The sequence below is a fragment of the Pleurodeles waltl genome, chromosome 6, assembly GCF_031143425.1.
Source record: "Pleurodeles waltl isolate 20211129_DDA chromosome 6, aPleWal1.hap1.20221129, whole genome shotgun sequence".
In the NCBI taxonomy this organism is placed as follows: domain Eukaryota; kingdom Metazoa; phylum Chordata; class Amphibia; order Caudata; family Salamandridae; genus Pleurodeles; species Pleurodeles waltl.
Window position 1 is genome coordinate 1,571,737,678 of NC_090445.1, and position 20,329 is coordinate 1,571,758,006.

At 43.6% G+C, this 20,329-nt stretch overlaps 1 protein-coding gene across 2 annotated transcripts in view; it reads right to left on the bottom strand.

Moving 5' to 3' along the window:
• Nucleotides 1-17,416, bottom strand: part of LOC138301144 (cholesterol 7-desaturase nvd-like) — a 140,535-nt gene extending 123,119 nt beyond the window's left edge. Inside the window, exon 1 of one of the 2 annotated variants that reach the window (XM_069241303.1) lies at nucleotides 16,521-17,416. In XM_069241303.1, coding sequence (XP_069097404.1) covers nucleotides 16,521-17,106 — 586 coding nt within the window. In that variant the 5' untranslated portion in view covers nucleotides 17,107-17,416. The remainder of the gene's footprint in view (nucleotides 1-16,520) is intronic. The other variant, XM_069241304.1, reaches the window with a different exon arrangement.
• Nucleotides 17,417-20,329: the final 2,913 nt, after the last annotated feature.

Consider the following 20,329-nt stretch of genomic DNA (forward strand, 5'->3'; position numbering starts at 1 on the left):
CTTTACCATGCACCAATATGTCATCCTGAAAATACATAAAACCTATTCCTGCCAAAACTTATTTAATCAACCACTGGAAGCATGCAGCTGCAGAAGCCAGACCAAATGGCATCCTGATAAATCTGAATGCTTCCAGAGGTGTGCCAAAAGAGGTTAATGCCCTAGAATTCTCATGCAGTAAAACTTGATGATAAGCGGCTGACAAATCCATAACTATGAACACACACGCTTCCCCTCACGCTAATGCTTCATTTTTTGCGTTTGGCAGAAGTTGCTGGGTCAACACATATTCTTATCTTCCCAAGTCCACACACATTCTTATCTTACTACCATGGTCTCTGGGGGCCAAAACAATTGGGGCCAACCATTCTGATGATTCTATTTCCTCTACCACTCCCTGTTGTGGTAATCTGTTAAGTTCTTCTTGCAAAGATTTCAACAGGAGGTTCTGTAACTTTCTCACCCTTTGTACAATAGGTTGCGCTGTGGCTTTCAGAATAATTTTGTGTTAAAACCCTTTTAGTAGGCCCAGCGCATCTCTAAATACTTCAGAAAATGTACCCGCAATGTCTGCGTTATTACTATGTTGCGTGACTAGCATCACTTGCTCAGGTGAATTAGGATTTAGTGTGATCCCTAGATCTCTTTGGTAACAACATCCTAGAAGACTGTCACCTCGCCTGGCCACATTTACTTTGCAATGGTCTCCCTCCTCTTGAACATGATAGTCAAAACAGTTTAACCCAATAAATCAAATCTTTGCCCCTCCCCCTATTTCCTATTGGATTGATGTCTGGTGGCTGTAATGTAATGTTCTCCTTTCCAGATATGTTGCCCAAGTTTTTGTCACCTACTTGTGGTAAAGGGGAGCCAAAGTCTGCCAAAACTGGAACTGTTTTTCCACCTATTAAAAAGGTCACACTTTGGCATTAGAAAAAGTATAATTGTCAACATCCTGCTTCTGTTTGACTCTACCATCATCCACCTAGGTTACATGCAAGATAACTTATTGATCACCAGCCTCCATGTAGTTTACTTTAGAGTTTCTGCACACACATGTATAGTGCCCCTCCACCCCCACAGTTCCTGCAATCTCCTTGTGGGCATAGCAATTAGGATAATTTGAGATATGGTTTGGGCTTCCACATTTAAAACATTCTGTTTACAATCTTTCAAACTATTCACATTCAACTGTTATCATTCAAAATGGGGTCTCTAGTTGACAGAGGTATTCACCCTTGTCCAAGTAGGGACCACAATCCTAATAAGTCACACACAATGCAAATTATCCTGCCCCCACCCCTCTGGTAGCTTGGCACTGAGCAGTCAGGCATAACTTAGAAGGCAATGTATAAAGTATTTGTGCAGTAAGTTATACAGTAACACAGGGAAAAAACACCACACAGGTCTAAAAAAATGTTTATTATATATATATATATATATATATATATATATATATATATATATATATATATATATATATATATATATATACACACATACACACATATATACACACACACACACACGTTTATCTGAATAAAATATGGTAAAAATGACAAACACCCAATAAGCACAAGTTGAAATATCACTTTTAAAAGGTTAAAAAGAGTCTTAATCCTTAGAAGTAACCAGTTTTCTCCTTGTTATACACAGTACCTGGTATGCGTCAAAAACAGAAACGCACGGAGACCGCAGAGGAGGAGATGCATGGAATAATAAGATGTGCGTTGGATTTTCTGACACGGCACAGACAATGCTTTGTTTCTTTCCACGCAGCAAGGGGCTTGCATCGTTTTTTGGCATGCAGTTTTGGTTCCTCACTGTGATGTGGGGATATTTTGATGCCCAGGGACGATACAGGGAAAATCCTTGAAGTGCTGGAGAAGGCACGGGTGCTGCGTCAATCCGGTAGGTGATGCATCAAATTTTTCAGCGCACGGCAGGTGCTGCATCAAACTTCCACTCAGGACTGCGTAGTTCCGGTCTGCTGTGCGTCGATTTCTCGGTCGCAGTGCAGGCTTAGCGTCGATTTCGGCAGGCGGTGCGTCGATTTTCAACGCACAAGGAGTTTCCTGAAGAGATGAAGTCTTTTTGCCCCTGAGACTTCAGGAAACAGGAGGCAAGCTCAATCCAAGCCCTTGGACAGCACTTTTGGGGAAGGCAGACTCCTTCTCAGCAAAGCAGTCCAGATGAGCTCTTTGGGCAGCCAGGCAGTTCCTTTGACAGAATGCAGGAGTAGGTTTAGAAGTGTCTGAGTTGCCGGGGTTAGAGACCCACTTTATATACCCAAAAACGCCTTTGAAGTGGAGGAAATGATTAAGAGTGGCTTTGAAGTGCACAGGCTCCCCTTTCAGTTCAGCCCTGTCTGCCAGGGTCCAGGTAGGGAGTTTAGCAGTCCTTTGTGTGAGGGCAGGCCACTGGCCTTTGAAATGTGTCAGGCCCTCCACCCTTCCAGCCCAGGAAGACCCATTCAATATGCAGATGAATGTAGGTGTGACTGAGTGTCCTGTTTGTGGGTGTCTGGGTGAAATGCACAAACAAGCTGTCAACCAGCACAGACCAGACATTGATTGGCGACAGGCAGTAAGGCACAGATGGTTTTATGTGCAGAGAAATGCTTACTTTCTAAAAGTAGCATTTCTCAAAAAGTAATATAAAAATCCAACCTCATCAATAAGCAGGGTTTATATTACCATTCTGGTCACTTTAAACATGACCTGGTTACCCCTTTGAGATCAGAATCTACCATTCAAAACGTATAGAAGGACAGTCCTAATGCTAGTCTATGAAAGGAGCAGGCCTTACAGTAGTGGAAAGCGAATTTAGGAGTTTTCCATAACATATAAAACATATGTACATGTCCTGCCTTTTACCTAATTAGCACTCTTCCCTTTGGGTTACCTAGCGCCTACCTTGGGGGTGACTTCTATGTAGGAAAAAGGGGGAGTTTAAAGCTTGGCAAGTACTTTTAAATGCCAAATCAAAGTGACAGTGAAACTGCACACACAGGTCTTGCAGTGGCAAGCCTGAGACATGGTTAAGGGGCTATGTACGTGGGTGACACAATCAGTGCTGCAGGCCCATTAGTAGCACTTAGGTTTACAGGCTCTGGGCACACGTAGTGCACTTTACTAGGGACTTATAAGTAAATCAAACATGCCAACGGGGAATGAACCAATGTTACCATGTTTAAGGGAGAGAAAGCATATGGCCTTCAGCACTGGTTAGCAGTGGTAACGTGCGCAGAGTCCTAAAACCAGCTAAAACAGTGTCAGAAAAGTGGAGAGAGGCAGGCAAAAGTTGGAGGATAACCACACTAAGGCTGTCAGGTCTAAATCATTTTGTCTGCATTTATTTAATGATTTTTCAGATACTTTTGAATCTTTTTTGAACAAGCAATATGATCTGTGTGCTCTAAATCCTTCCCTTACACTTCTGAAACTCCACTGGAAGGAAGTGAGGTCCTTTTTTTTTTTTTTTTTTTTACCCAGACAGGTGTGTTTTAATACTCGACAATACTTATAGACTCTTTCAAAGTTGAATTTTTTGCTAATAACTTCTCCTGTACTTTTGGATCATTAATACAACAAACATGTTGGCCACGTATTACAGAATCTGCAAAGTCACAAGTCTGTGCAAGGGACTTTAAGGCTGCCACATAGTTTCCTGCTTTTTCTCCTTTAGCCTAAACTTGCATAAAGAATTTGTGTTTCTCCATCACTATATTTATGTGGGGCCCAAAATGAGTTTGTAGTAGTAATACTGCTTCTCATAAATGTCTCCTGGTTCTCCTGTACAATTTCCTATTGGCACAAAGTCAAGGCTCTCATCTGTTCCGACATTCAATATCAAGTTGTGAAATAAAACAGCTTGCTTCCTCGCCACTGAAAATTGTTCTCGCCCAAACAAAAAGCAGTTTCCATTTTTTCCATGGAATAAAGGTTCTCCATGTTCTGATGATTGTGAGGGGTGACTCCTGCTGTTCGCTGCCATCCCTGTAAAGTAAAATAACTTAACAAGCTAACAAAATAATCTAAAATAATAATCTAATACAACAAATTAAAATAAGGAGTTAAAACAACTAAATAATGTCCACTGCTCAGCTTGTAGCTTCTCTACTGTTCCTTTCTGCCTTTTTCTGGAGTATATAAACTCCAGAGGTGTGATTGTGTTCATAATATAGCTGTAATTGATAAATATGGAAGTATTTACTTAGTCTCACTCCTTTCGATAAACACGTCCCTCTTTTTTTTTTTGGTAAACTTGATATTGGTGTGCTCCTTAACTTCCCTTTCTTAAATAAACTTTCCTTCCTTATATAAAGCTCAGATGAGCGCTCTCTTGCTTTCTTTGAAGATTTTGCAGCATTGGCAACACCGCTCAGCGAAATTCGTGCATCGTGAGTTTTTGAGGCGTTCCGCAACACACATGCTTGTGTGTCTTATGTCCAGCTGACGCGTTCAGCTTGCTGACAAGTGAACGCCTGACGTTATAGTGCTCTACGTGGTTATGCAGGAGTCCTACTTAGGGAATACACTGAACGTGAGAAGCGCGCGCCAGAAACCGCTTCTATCCAGGTTAGTCCTAGTTAATGAACGCTTCAGATTGTGATGCTTCACGTTATGACGTTGCAAGGGTTCCACATACTTTTCCTCAAATGTGAACACAGTGCAACAGAGATGCACACCACACAAATGTCTCAGTCGAAGGTACTGGGCAAACTCAACAAAAACTATTTGCTGCTGCCAATATTTTTCATGTCACGCAGACAACTCTCAGCAAATGTTATTCAAATCGCGCAGACGATTCCTTGCCCATCACTAACCTTCAGTTAATGCATTTCTCATTCATTGCAAATTCTCCTCCCAGTTTAAACCACATAAATTCCGTTCAATGCACGTGGATGCTCACTCAACTCGTCGCCAGTGTTCTAATGAGATGGACGTTTTATAAATAAGAATTATCTTTATTGCATCCACGATAGAAACACAGCCTCCTCTGAGCCAGCTACAATCCAACCGCCTCAATCGTTGCCAGGTCACCCTTAGTGTTTCAATAATGTCCCCAACACTCCATTATGGTATGTTATGAAAATTTATAGAGCGCATAGCTACCCGAATGCCTCCCAGCGCTTTACAGAAAAAAACTTAAAATATACAGCTTCACAAACTAAAATAACCAACTTTTTAACAGCCGCTGGAACGACAGTTCATGGCTGGTTTGACAGTGCTAATGAATTCCAGTCTAGCTCTAAGATACGATATTGATCTTCCTCCCCATTTGGCCTTTTTTATTGAGGGAATGACAGCTAGGGCCCTGGAGGATGATCTAAATGTCTGGTCGGTTTGTTAAAAAAAGCCATGGTTCGCAATATTGGTGGGCCCTTGTCATATAGCGCTCTATGAATTTAACATAAAGATTTAAATTGTATCCATCGCTCCAAAGGAAGCCAGTGCAACTTTGATAAAGCTGATCTGGGAGATTCATGCCTAGGTAGATTGAAGAGAAGGCGGGCAGCAGTGTTCTGCACCACCTGCAATTTCTTCATAACCTATTTTGGCAGGGCTTTCCCATAATCCAGCCGAGAGATTACTGAGGCCTGTATGATGAGCCTCTTTGCAATGAAAGGAAGTATTTTGAAAATCTTTCTAAGAAGTCTGAGTATGCCAAAACAGGAGGAGGATATTTTTTTTCGCTTGATAATCCATTGTCAACCATGGATCAAACCATACTCCCAGACTCTTAATTCTTTCTTTGGGCAATGGAAGATCTTCGAATGGTTGTAAGACTGGGGAGATTAAGTTTGGTTTTGCCTGGTGACCCAGAAACATAACCTCGGTCTTGTTTCAGTTCAACTTAAGCCTACGGCTGGACATCCATTTGGAGACTGCCTGTAGACAAGGAACGAGCCGAGAATTGGTTGAGGTCTGATCGGTAGAAAAGGATACCACAAGCTGGGGGTCATCTGCATATGACACTACAAAGAGTCCATTGGGCTCCACTACTTTTGCAAGAGGGGCCATATAGATATTAAATAACACAGGGCTCAAAGAAGAGCCCTGCGGCACCCCCCACTTACTCTAAAAACAGCTTGAATAAAAGGAACGGTCCAAAACTTGAAATGATCTTGCTTCCAAGAATGAGGCAAACCAACTCAGGGCATTGCCGGAGACTCCACTTTCCCTCATTCTCTGGAGTAAAATATTGTGCTCCACCGTGTCAAAGGCGGCACTAAGATCGAGAAGCACGATTGCAGAGACCAAGCCCTGATCTACACGTTTCCTAACTTCTTCAGTGACTGCGATTAATGCAGATTCCATAGTATGTAATGGTCTAAAGCCCATCTGCGACGGATGAAGAATGTTATTTTCCTCCAAAAAACTCGTAAGATGAGCATTGACATGTTTTTGAAGTACTTTGGCAAGGGCTGGCAGCATAGAGATTGGTCTATAGTTGCCAGGGATTAGTTGATCCAGGCTGGGCTTCTTAAGCAATGGCTTCACAATTGCATGTTTCCATTGTGGAGGCATGGTGCAGACTGATAGTGACATGTTCATCAGCTCAGTTACCACAGGGACTATTTTTGAAGCCCCTTGTCCTAAGACTGAAGGCGGGGCCGGATCCTGGGGAGACCCTGATTTAAGGGTGGTCAATAGTATAGAGACTGCTTCAGGAGAGAGGGGAGGAATATATGTATGCCTTGCTGAGCCCTTGGAACACTCCTCATCTACTGCTTGGGGACTATGGGTATCTATTGGAAAGGTTGAATAGATCTCTGTAATTTTTTCCTGAAAAAATCCAATTAAGTCATTACTATGTTTATGCGAGTCTTCTACAGTGTCTGTGTATGCCTGAGGAGAGGTAAATTCTTTTAACAGGAGAAAGATTTGCTTCAGGGAGTTAGAGCTCGGTTTGATTTTATCTGCATAATTTGTGCTGCTTTAATTTCAGCATGAAACCTTCCGATAGCCGTCCTGTACTCATCTTTAGAGGAAGTCTCATAGGATTTTTTCCATTTTCGCTCCAGCCGCCTACATTCCCTCTTTATTAGGCTAAGAATTTTGGAGAACCAGAGGGAGGGAGGGAGGGAGGGAGGGAGAAAGAAAGAAAGAAAGAAAGAAAGAGAAAGAAAGAAAGAAAGAAAGAAAGAAAGAAAGAAAGAAAGAAAGAAAGAAAGAAAGAAAGAAAGAAAGAAAGAAAGAAAGAAAGAAAGAAAGAAAGAAAGAAAGAAAGAAAGAAAGAAAGAAAAGAAAGAAAGAAAGAAAGAAAGAAAGAAAAGAAAGAAAGAAAGAAAGAAAGAAAGAAAGAAAGAAAGAAAGAAAGAAAGAAAGAAAGAAAGAAAGAAAGAAAGAAAGAAAGAGATCAGCTGTATTGCTGAAAACTAAGTCAATGGTATGACCCTTGATGTGTGTAGGGCCCCTGATCAGTTGTGTGAGATCTAAGGCCTCCATATCTAACAGAAGTCTCTTAGCAGCTGCATTCTCCAAATTCTCTGCGTGAATATTAAAATCCCCAAGAATTGTGAAATTTGGCTTGTTACAAATTAAGTCTGCCACTTGCTCTGGAAAGGCTTGAAGAAAATGCAATGAAGAGCCGGGGGGGGGGGGGGGGCGGGGGGGGATGCACTAAGGCCCCGGAGAAACTATATTGAGGATTTAAAGAGAAGGAAAAATACATACTCTCAAATATAATAACTTACGGGGATGTGTGGTGACCTTAACTGAATCCTTAACAATAATGTCAATACCCCCTCCTTTCCCAGAGACTCTGTCATTAAGTAAAAGATTGATATCCAGTTTGTGGGCAGCTAAAGATCTACAATTTGCCAGGGGAAACAAGCTATGTGGCGCTTTATGCGATACAGGTATGTTTTGTATCAGAGGTTGGAGGGGGTCTATCACCTCTACTATAGGGCCAGGTAACTTCCCTGGCAACCGTCTGTTCATTACCTTTAGCTCCTATATTAAATCTAAGTAAATGGAGAAATTCATAATCATATGTAAGCCTACCTACGTTAGGATGACCATAGTTGCTGGTCCGTGGGTCCGGTCTGGCATGGACGGGCACAGATGGGCTCGTCTTCAGCGCGGCCGCAGCACTGAAGGTTTTTTAAGTCCTCAGATAACCGGAGGATCAGACGGCTAGACTGCTGACCTCCTCAAGATGGCTTAAGTGTGCTTCTGAAGAGGTTGGAAAATGGCTGCCGTCTCAGTACACCAAGACCGGCAGGCACAATCCTTCCGCAGAGTGTAAAAGGGCCTCATTTAAAACACTGATAGGTCTAGGTGTGAAAGTTGTAATCCCAGAGTAAAAGCGAATAAAAACACTGTTCCTTAAATTTAAAACACCATCAGCCTCTGAACACGGACCATGGTTTGTAAAATCAATAACCCTCCAACAAATAGTAAAAAGAGCGCCAAAAAAACCTGAATATTGACTGTTGAAAACTAAATAAATGAAAAGGCAGTCATCTGCAGCTCCAAGTTCAAAGATATTCCCATTAGATGCATCATCAGTTAAAGGGCAAGTTACAATTGAATGCTTTACAGACTGCTGGTGTGGAGGGGCCTAAACCACAAGGCCCATTCTGCCCCTTGCCTTATTGCCTCCTGGAGGAGTAGGGGCTCGCCAGCAGCACTACTTAAGGTGCCTCCTGATCCGGCCACGTGGGAGATGCCCAGGCACATGCCCGGGCGCAGATCAGGCCAAGAGCAGGCTCATCTGCTTCAGACCACAGCCAACAGTGGCTGGGCTGGGGCACCATCTTTAGCTCTTTGCTTTTGGTGTCCTGAAGCACTTTGAAGTAACCCAAAGGAAAAAATGTTGCAGTCCTATACAGCTGAACAGGATTTGGTAAGCAAAAAGCTGTGGTCACTGCTAGTCCAGTAACTGGTCCTAGTACTGTAAATGTATAGTTAGAGTTGCAGACATGTTGAGCAAATAAAGGAAGCTCACTGAGCATCGCCTTTAACCAAAACATTGCAGTCCCTATTGATGCTGATTTAGGTAACAAATTATTACAGTAAACTGGAAGTTGTACTGAAGGAGCTGGTTAAGTCCTTGGTTCGTAGGCTTGTGCAGAGTGATCTACTGGTAGTGGGCGGGAAGGATAAACCTCAGGACCGCCATATCATTCAGCCCCCCTAGTTGAATATTTATGATTAAACTGCAGCATGGGCAGGATGGTCCAAATCAGGTACCCTATGATAAGGATATGATGCAGTCCACCCCCCCCCCCCACCCGCACATAGAACTGCATTACGTCCAATAATAATGTTTTTTTTCGCGTACCCAGCCACTACGACATCATCTGCTCTACCAGTGCCCAGTCTGACTCCTGATCCACTGGTTTTACATGTGAAAGGCCCTACACAAAAGCTACCCCTTACCACGCTTCCAACTGAAGCCTGTGTCCCCACGTGGGTACTCTGAGGAATGTTCTCCACTAGAAGAAGATGTACCAGGGAGCTTTAATCAACTCAAAAATAAGGTGAGTCACTGGCTAAGTAGATTTTGCCTTGAAAAATTTGATTAAATCCTGTTTGCGAGAAGACTGCATGGATAGTAATCTACCCAATTACTGGGTGTCCCTATTGGAATCTGTTTCAAAACCCTAAAACTGGTTAATTTCCTTCTTTTGAGGGTAACTTATTTGGGGTTCTCAGTACCATTAAAGTATACCCCCAGGTTACTTCTATGAACAGTGTTCTTGTCTCTCTGTTTTGGTGGATAAAGCTGCCCTAACAGCTATTCCAGTAAAAAAAAAAAAAACTCCACCTGCAAAACCGCTTTTTTCAGTTGAAAGCCTAGAGGATACTGACTGACAGAAATCGACCAAATCTAGTTGCAGCACCACTGCAACAGTGGTTCACTTAATCCACCCCACCAACTCTTCTATGCACAAGGCTGGCTTTTTAAGCATAATGAGCTGGTATGTCGTAGGGTATGCCTCTAGGTCACAATCTAGCTCATGGCAAAACTTTCCTACAATATTATCGTGCTGCATTAGACAATCTTGCATAACAGTTACAGCTATCATTTTATTGGAGCCAAACCTTTGAGCATAGGAAGAGACAATTAAGGGGGTTGGATCTGCTTGGGTAAATCTTTCCCTTAATGCCTAGATTACCCAGCTCAATACTGCTAGTCATGTGATACAGACTTAGATAATCGAATGGCATCACAATTTTACTGTTTGCATGTTTAATTTTTATAATGATTATTTTAGCAAAGCAGATATTCGAAAATTATTCAAAGTTGTAAAAAAATGTGCTTTCCTCAGATAGATACTCGCAGAGGGAGATACAAGTTCTAATTTGTGGGGATTTTAATACTGTGTTAACTGTAGGAAGCTTTGATTTAGATGTCAGAGTAAATTGTGTTTTATTCAATCCTCCATTAGTATCCAAGAAGGGGGGGTATGAGTTGGGTAATTTCATTACGGAAAGGAACTTGCTAAGTACTTGTGAATTAAGCACATTGGATAACTGTATTGTACTGACTTTCTTTGGCCATGGCTGCTTGTGTTATTGACTATATTGTGTTCTCGAGATCCCTGAATTAACATGGATAAAAAAATACAAGTCTATTGGACCGGGGTGGGGGTGCCTATCTGTGCACTGTTCTGGAAGTCGCACAAAAAATAAATAAATACATTTTTTAAAAATCAAAAAAAAAAAAAAACATTCCCTAGCAGAATTAATCAGAAATAACTCAGGTGATTGAGCTCTAACCTGCTGAGACAAAGGATACAGAGCTACGTTTGCTCCATGTATAAGAATCTAGCCCACATACAGGGTACACATGATCCATGACTTGCCTCAGTTTACTCGTAGCATTGCCATAAGGGCACGTGCAGAAGGAATGTTTCTCAGTTCATGTTTTAACACTCCCTTTTAATAAATACATTTCTAAAGCATGATGTGGCAGCACACTTTCATTTATAGACAGTGCATTGCCAAAAACTTTTCCACAAACTTGCAGCTTCACTGAATAGACTATATAGTGTGTTAAAAATAATCTGTGAAAAGTGGGTTTAAAAAAAAAACATTTATCATCTGCACATCACCGAATAGTGTTCTGGTTTGCTTTTGTCCTATTAAAATATGTTTTAGATCCTACAGAAGTACAAAAAAAAAAAAAGGCCTTTCATAACTACTAAAATATATATTTTGAAATGTTTGTACAGTTCACTTTTTAGCTATTGAAATATGTGTTAGATAAAATCACTTTTCATTTCACACACTACAGCAGGACAGACAGATCACTTTACAAAATCCTGGAACTCTGCAGTCAAATAAGTAAACGGACTTCTGACCTATTTCTCTGAACACAGAGCTTTTGCGACAACTTAAAAAGATTTAAAGGCGTGATAAAGTTTGATTTGGCTAGAAGATTTCTCAAGACCCGTTAGAGAGGGCTATTATAGTGATTCTCATATTATGGTTTGTGGTGGCAATAAATTTGAGTCCCATCAACATTGATTGCGAAGGTTTTTTTCAGTGAAACAGTTTCACGTACCTAGGGGTAAAGTTCGACACATTTGGAGCCTGGGATAGTAATATGACAACTAAATGGCATAAATATATACAGACGGTTGGTGCTTGCTTTAACCTAAACCTTTTGGTAGGGTGGGGAAACCAACAGCACCCCTCTTGGTAACTTATAACACACAGTGCGTTCCAGTGGCAACTTATGTCACTGGCATGTGGGGGTATTCCAAGGCAGCCTGGCTTACCTTCAGACAGATGAAAATTGCTTCTGCCACAGTTTATCTGAACCGCCCTGATGTCTGTACTTTGTGTGTCACAATGAGCTTGAGTTGATTGAATTGAGGATGTCAGGCTTGCCCCCCCTATAACTTTGGCTGTTGATTTGGAATTATCCTAAAGCGACTGTAAACCAGCTAATAATTTCGGACTGCGATAAAGGGAAGATTTATATTTATCTCATGGCTTCCGTATGTAAAATGTAGTTTTTCAAAGCTGGGAAGCCTACCATTTTCAAGAATCTAAATCACAAAATCTGTGGTGTCCTGGTTGAAATTAGCTTTTTATGGGGAAAGCAGCAGGATGAGATAAAAGAAAGAAACCTACAAAACTACACTATTCGCCAATATCCTTTAGTATCCCCCACTATGGCATTGAACCATATTTATTGTCACAGAAGAGGGACACAAGTACCTGACCTAGGAGGGTCTCCACAATCAGAAGTTTATGATTCCAACATAAGATTTCAGTTATTTCTTACATAGGCAATAGGAGTAGAGGTTTGTTTACTCTCTAAGTGAGGGTTAGGCACAACAAACAAGTCCGGAGGAATCGCCACTTGATCTGTGTGAGTGCATTAGGTGAGAAACACGTTGACCATGACTAACAGTTCTGTAATGTAGGAATACCCACACACAGTTCCATAATATTCTAATCTCTATTTAGAGCGGTAGACATACATTTAATTGTTGGAAGGGAACCGGATCATTGTTTTCTGTACTTGCCCCTTTTTTGCTTTTAACCTCGGCAGGGGTGCCATGTTGTATTAAAAATAGTTTTTTGGGCACCCTCAGCCAATGTTAGCAGTTTTCTCAGCCCCTTCTCACATCCACTCACTACCAGCATTATTTCTTAAAAAGATCTCCGGCAGAGAGCCCTCTAGTAGGGCCCATAATTTATTGCAGTGGTATTGCATGTGGTGACTGAAAAGACCCCCTATACTAATCGGTGGAATGGAGTCCTTTCTTTTGGAACAGTGCATCTTATTTCAGTTATAGGTCCAAATTTGTTGTCTACATCAAGTCACCGAAAACGAGGGTTGTTAAGATTCAGACTAAGTACAATCAGAAACCTCCCCTGTTTCATGTTAGCCCAGTATGGGGAGACAAGCGCATCTGTGCGTTCTTGTGACAATATGTCCCCCCAAATACTTCAGCACTTTTTGATTTTTTGTGACTACTATATCAATTATACTATGTGGTTTCTTTTATCAGTATTAAAAATTTATAATTTTAGACAATGCAGGCCTGCTTTATTATACCTATAGAACCTATTTGATCCACACATCTGCATAGCTGTTGGCTCCTTTTTTTAAATGTGCTGTTCAGTGGAATAGGTATGCAATTTGGTCATTCTATGTTGAATTGAATTACTGCAGGAACATTAGCGCTTACATTTTGAAGGAGTTTGATATTAACCTCATATCGAGCAAACGGCTTTCATAGGCTGGAATTGGTGCTTGAAATCCAAACACAGCAATCACCAATGTTGTTTTTCGTTATTATTAATACCTTGCCGTTGTCAACAGCACTGAGTTGGTAGCTGTACAATCCACTTATGGTTGCCTGAAAGTTAATTTACAGAAAACGGTAAGGTTATTTATCGCGAACGATTAATGGCTGGACTACAGGTATAATTTGCTGTTCAAGATTAAAAAACAAGTCTGCACTCATGATGGTCATTTATATAATAGTTTCAGAAAGAAAGATGACCAGCCCGGACAAGCTTCCCAGGTCCATGCATGAAGAGCTGCTCTAGTCCAGGGTTTTTCTTTGTATTCTGGGACTTGTGGCTTGTTTATTCCATTATAAAAAGAAGACTACAAGTTCCAGAATTTAGAGGAAAAAACTTGGACTGGAGCAGCACATCACGCTTGAACTTTGGAAACCCTGAATACTAAAGTACAGTAGCATCTGAAAGGCCAGGCTATTTGGGCTTGGTACTTACAGTTTTAAGAAGGTTACAATACTTTTCATTCTTCTGGCTCTCATAACTTGTGGTTTATGTAATGCAAGTGATTTATTTAGGTGTCAATGTTTAACCAGACTTCTGCTACATACAGCACACTGGGTGTCGCTAGACTGCAAATACAAGGCCAAGGAGAGAGAAAAGGCATTATAATAATTATTCTTTCCATGTGAAGCCCTTTGCAGATGTATCATGGAGGTACTTTTTGGAAAGAGTAGTCTGAATTCGATAAAAAAAAAAAAAAAAAAAAAAAAAATGATCATTGCATACAATATATTCTGATTTCCATACAAGTACTTTAGTCAGCGTCACCTGGTGTACTAGATATGCATCCTGCTAAGTATTCTCATGAGATTCAAACTAGGAGTGTCCACCAATATACAAAAAAAACGTTGTATTTTGTAATTCTTTTTGTGAAAGTCACAAGTTTTACTTTTTTCTAGGTGGAGGAATACTGAAATGGCACACTTTGAAGAAAATCAGGCCCGTCATTTAAGACGGCCATACCAAATGCCAAATCCAGTAGTTAACAATAATTTCAGAGTACGAACATCAGAAGAAAAAAATAAGTTTGCATTTTTAGTTCCTACCTTTCAGAGCCCTCTAGCTATCTTGCCAAACTACTGTTTTCACTAGCAATTCAGACACAGTAGACTTACATGGAGGGGTTTTTGGGCAGTGATTCATCCATTAGCCTAATTCTCATTCACCTTTTGCTCCAGCCCAACACAGCATACAGCGTGGGACACATTGCCATCCCACTTTATCCATTGGCTCCCTTCACTCTGAATGGCTGTACACAGCATGGGCACTGTTAACATCCACTTAGAAGTAGTTATTTTCTCAGTGACAAAGTTGGTTCAAAGTGTGTGTTTTTTAACAACTTGGAAATGCTGTTTATTTATTTTGCCTCTACTCTGGGTGCCTAGATAGGTGACAATTTATTTCCCACATCATTTTAAACTTCGGTGTTAGCCAAGACCTTTTGATTTTAGTAAAGCTATATTTATAATAATATACTTATAAGGGCGTTTAACTATCCATTTTCATCCACTAGTGTGCTGATGAGTCTTTAAGGTTTCTTCTGTCCACTTAAGTATTTTGCATAGAGCAAAGGGTCAGCCTACTTCAGCCATTGACTAACTTCACTGTTACGGCATTCTGCTGTCCCACAATGCTTGCATACATAGAAAATGTCAGCGTCACTATGATTTCCCTTTTCTGTTACTACTTTTTGAGTCCTCGTATATATCTCCAACTTTTCTTTGTCTAAGACATAACTACACAGACCAAGGAAGTCTAATTTCTCTTCATTTAGATCACGAGGACTACAAAATGATATAAGCATCTCATTCCTTTTTCCAGCAATAAGATGTATTGTAAAATCTTTGTTTTCACCTTTTCTACTGATTGAAACAAGTGTCCCACTGGAACAGAAAACCGGGTGTCAAAATAAAAATGCCTTCCATTAGCGAATCAGAGCTTTGCCGTGCGAATGTATTTCCTCTGTGGCGAACTAGCGACATTCTCAGTGAGTGCCCCAAAGAGATGTAACCAGTGCTTAATTTGTAAATACAAAGATGCCGGTGCTCAAAGCTCTCCTCTTAAACACGCGGCTGCTGCAATTAAAAGTGCGAGCAGATAAAACTGATGCGGCGTAATCCTGAAGCCACCTAGGGCCTCTTCAGTCCATTTACAGCCACTCCCTGCCCCTTCAGCTCACTCTTGCAGCTTCCTGCTTTTCCCTTTCTGAGGCTTTTTCGTTTTTCTCTTCCTCCGTCTTTCCCACGTGTCTTTTGCTCGCAGTAAATGCTTGAGACAGAAAACTAAGCGCCGGCCATCAGAAATAAGTGCGGTGCTCCGCACCGGAAGCAACAAGCACAAATTAAGCACTGCAATGTAACCTTAATGCACTGGCTCAATACCCTGACTTAACACCCACAGCAGTCAATGAAATGGCCCTAGGGGTGTACATCGACACGCAAGCCCTCATTTAAATCAATCAATTGGGTAAACGTAAGAGACGCTATTTTGAATACACCTCCAGCTCCGTGACAGAAATGTACCATTGCATAACCAATTTATGAGTTCTCGGAAGGCCTAGGTGCCACGATAGACCTGCCCAGGTCGATATCGACAGTGTTTCGCAGCATTTACGTCAAATCTTTCATTCAAACCCTGGAAACTATGGTACGCAAGGTGTCTGGTGCGAGTTCTTAATTATGTCCGCTGCGTTTCCACTGACGAATTAAGAAGTTTGACACTGTGCAGATTAGGGGGGTCGGACAGCGAGGAAAAAAAGCGGTCTGGACACCAAAATGAAAGTATCACCCAATATCGAGTTAGATAGCTAAAACGAAAGCTCAGGTTTGGAAATCAGAAAATTCCATACCTTGTAAAGAATGACACACTGTACAAGTATTTTGTCAGGTATGGAACAGTGCATGGATAGTGCTTGCTGGAGACAGTTTATTTTAACATCAAGGAAATCAACAGTAAAAACTGTCCCAGAAGACTTCAAAACAGGCCCTCAGACAGCCATAAACGACCCACACACACCTGTGAGGGCAGCTCTTCTGATACTGCCTGGTTTGCCCTAGTATGGGCCAGTGCAACCTTTCAGATTAACAAGGGGGATTTAAGCGCTTTATAGGCACGTTGCTTAACGCACAACCACGCTTCGCCAACCAGCATTCGCACCCAAAAACGTAAAACTCCAAGTTTACAAACAAACGCAACACTGCAGGACACCATGCTTGCCTGGCAGCTCTATTCACTCACCCAGTACGGTCACGTTGCGCACCTCTCCCCGCTGCAGCAGGTGTGAATCCACAACCTGGTACCACCCGTTGGGGTAGACCGGAGGCAGGTCGCCCTTCTTGCGGCGCCGCCTCACCTCGCTGGCCGTCTCTGCGCGGCTCCTACCCTGTTCTGTTATATAGCCAATCTGGTCAGGCCCCCGCAGGAGCTCCAAGGGCCCGCAGCAGAAGCGATGTAGCCAGAGCCCCGCCATCAGTAGTAGCGCTGCGCACGGGAGCAGAAAGGCTAGGCGGGGCGGCGACGAAACAGGCGACTCTGGCATCAGCTGCCCGCCGAGGACGAGCCCGGCCGCCGTGCCGACTAGCAAGGCGCCTGCACAGCACCAAACGCTGAGGCTCAAGAAGCTGCGAGGAACCGACTCCATGGGGACTGCCTGGGAGTTGTCCAGAGATTGGGCTCCGCGGGTCAAACCACACCACTTCTTTGTGAGAACCTGGCCGTCAATGTGCGCCCGAGATGATACAGGTAGTTGCCAAGAACGCGGCCCGTCCCCACCTTTATCACTCCGCCCTTTTTCAGGACATCCCACCCCTTCCAGCGAATACATTTGCTGTAACTCCACCCGCCATTTACTAGAAAGTGTCCTTGGTGTAGTCACTTTGCGAACTTCCCTGTTCTCGGCAGTGACCCCGCCTATTTTTACGTGTGCTGCATTAATACACGCAATTAACGCCCTCCGTCATTTGCATCACTCTTCGTTCGCTTGCGTTGCTAGGTTAGAGTGAAGCTTCACCCGTTGCCTGGCCTGTGTCGGAGGTAGGAGCCACACAGCGCTGTTGGAAACGCGCGCAGGTCTGGAAGAACTGTCCCTGAGCAGTCGAGCGACTCGGCACGTCACCCATGTCTCTGCAGTATCCGACGGCCTTGGAATGCCGCTGGGCCCGTCCAGCGTGCCAGACACCCCGGCAACAAATCAGCTGCTGTCACCCCACGGAATAGAATTCAAGCCGCATCTATAGCCAGTTTCCTTTTTTGATGATTTTTCGAAGCGCTGCCTATATACAGAGAACGATCACTACCGTAAAAGTTTTTGCTTAACTGCCAAGTTCCCCTTTAGCACGGGTGTGGAATGTTCATGTTTTCAGTGCAGCTGCGTGTGACTCTGACTTAGCGCTGCTACCCCTAGCTCTTTCAGGTAAGTACCATTAGTGTTTATCACAATACCATGCATGCACGTAATAATGCCAGGACAAAGTTTGTGGGTATAATATGTCGCAATTTATTGGTTTCACAGGTAGGGTTAGCTTACGGGCGATCCCGGTGTCGGAGATGAGTTTATTAATATTGGCCGACACCCATCCTGAGAAAGCTAGAGCTGTTACGTCTGGTGTTCTCTGCACCAACATGTTTAGCATCTTACAGCTCGTTCCTTTATCGTGGTTTTTACCACTTTATTAGTTTGTCATGCTCCTGACAAGTCAGAGCGAGACCCAGGCCAGTCTCCACAGTTGCTCAGGATTCCAACTGTCCCTTGCGGGATTAAGGAGCGCCGTCGCGTCATCCCAGGACCCCGCCGTCAAGGCTCCCAGGGCCCTGAGGAATACCTTTGGCTCCAGGAATCACCATCTGGAGGTCTTTTAACCAATTTTTAAGCTTTAGGATCGCCCTGTAACTCCGCATTGCGACGGTTTGTAATTTCCTGTAAAGAAAGGCATGTTATCCTCCTGTTCCACTATCCCAACCTTTCTTTCCACTATGCACGCCTCCCTGCCTTCTATTCTCCTTCTGTAGGGTGGGTGGGTAGGACTTCGCCGCCGTGACCCCAAAGAGGCCCAGCCTTGCCAGGTCTCCCCTTAAGAGACCTCCCGGCCTTACTCCTCCCTTCTAACACCTAGGCGGCCATAAACCAGCTGGGGAGCACCCTCTCCACTACGGAGGCCTCTCCGGACCACCTTTTGGGCAGGCAGGGGAGCGACGCTAGAAAGCTGTCCCCCTTATCGTCGCCCTGCGTGCGACGGGGCCAGCCACATAGCGCTGCTACCCCTAGCTCTTTCAGGTAAGTACCATTAGTGTTTATCACAATACCATGCATGCACGTAATAATGCCAGGACAAAGTTTGTGGGTATAATATGTCGCAATTTATTGGTTTCACAGGTAGGGTTAGCTTACGGGCGATCCCGGTGTCGGAGATGAGTTTATTAATATTGGCCGACACCCATCCTGAGAAAGCTAGAGCTGTTACGTCTGGTGTTCTCTGCACCAACATGTTTAGCATCTTACAGCTCGTTCCTTTATCGTGGTTTTTACCACTTTATTAGTTTGTCATGCTCCTGACAAGTCAGAGCGAGACCCAGGCCAGTCTCCACAGTTGCTCAGGATTCCAACTGTCCCTTGCGGGATTAAGGAGCGCCGTCGCGTCATCCCAGGACCCCGCCGTCAAGGCTCCCAGGGCCCTGAGGAATACCTTTGGCTCCAGGAATCACCATCTGGAGGTCTTTTAACCAATTTTTAAGCTTTAGGATCGCCCTGTAACTCCGCCAAGCCCCGGGGATGGCATCTCGCGATACCCGGGGCCCCCCCACCTGTGCTCCTCCCTTACTTACTATCCGTGCCCGCCGCAGACCGGTGTACCCATCTGCTGAATACAATCCGTGCTGATTCGCACTTGCGCGGGTTGATTTTCTGCCTGGATGTCCCACTTGTGGCCGTATACCCGGCTCCCTGATTCACCTCCCTTGGGATCGTCTTGGCCCAATTATTTCCCCAGTCTTCCCTCGGGGCGACAGTTCTGGCAAGACCCTGTGTTAAGCAGGCCTGCCACTGTGGACCTCTCCCCCCAGTTGTTTAGCTAGTTTCCCCCGGGTGGATTACCGGAAAGCCTGGCTTAACCCTCTCTTGGCCCACCAGCTGGCCAACTCTAGCTCACACATGGCACATCAAGTTCTAGGGGGTTCCCATCCAGGCGAGTCTGCTGTCGCTGAAACCAGAGCTCCAGCCACCCCCTCTGGGCTGGTGCTCTGCTCTGGCCACCAGGAGTGTGGCCATCACCATACTGTCGCAGTCCCTAGATGGACGAGAAGGAAAGCATTACCTCACAATTTCTTGTGATGTGTTACAGCACATGTTATGGCTCGACAATGCTACAACATATACACGCATTTGTTAGCACCTTAGCCAGGCCCTTAACTTCTTCGGATGTGTCCGCCGCTACCGCCGTCAGTACCCTGCTTTTGCTATAACCCACCACAAGCCCCCCCTGTAATGGGCATGCTTTAAGGTTGGCCGTCTAGGTGAAGCCTATGTGCCTTGTCCCGTCCCATGTTGAGCTCACCCCATCTTTGGGCCTAACTGAAGTGCATCTCCTCGCCTGTGCCACAACTTCCTTTGTTTGAAATCTTGCACAACCTATGGGCCTGGAATTGTCTCTGAGTGTGTGTTCCTAATTTCTTGCCTGTGTGTGTACCCTCTGATAAGCCTACTGCTCGACCACACTACCACCCAATAGACCATTAGAATTTTCTCTTTTTGCCCTTATCTTCCCTCTAAGGGGAACCCTTGGACTCTGTGCATGCTCTCTCTTTACTTAGAATAATACCTACAGAGCCAACTTCCTACCGCCGGGTTACCGTTCGGCCTGGCTGAAATTCATATAACATTCCTACACATATGGCGCTACTTTCGTTTATCTGTTTATTCATTATTATTTATATATTTCTTTATTTATTTATTTTTAAACACACTTACGAGCGGCCTCCAAGCCCCCAACGCTGCTGCCCACATATTGGTCACCACCCTTCTCTTCGGGGCAGCTGGGGCCCAGCATTATTAC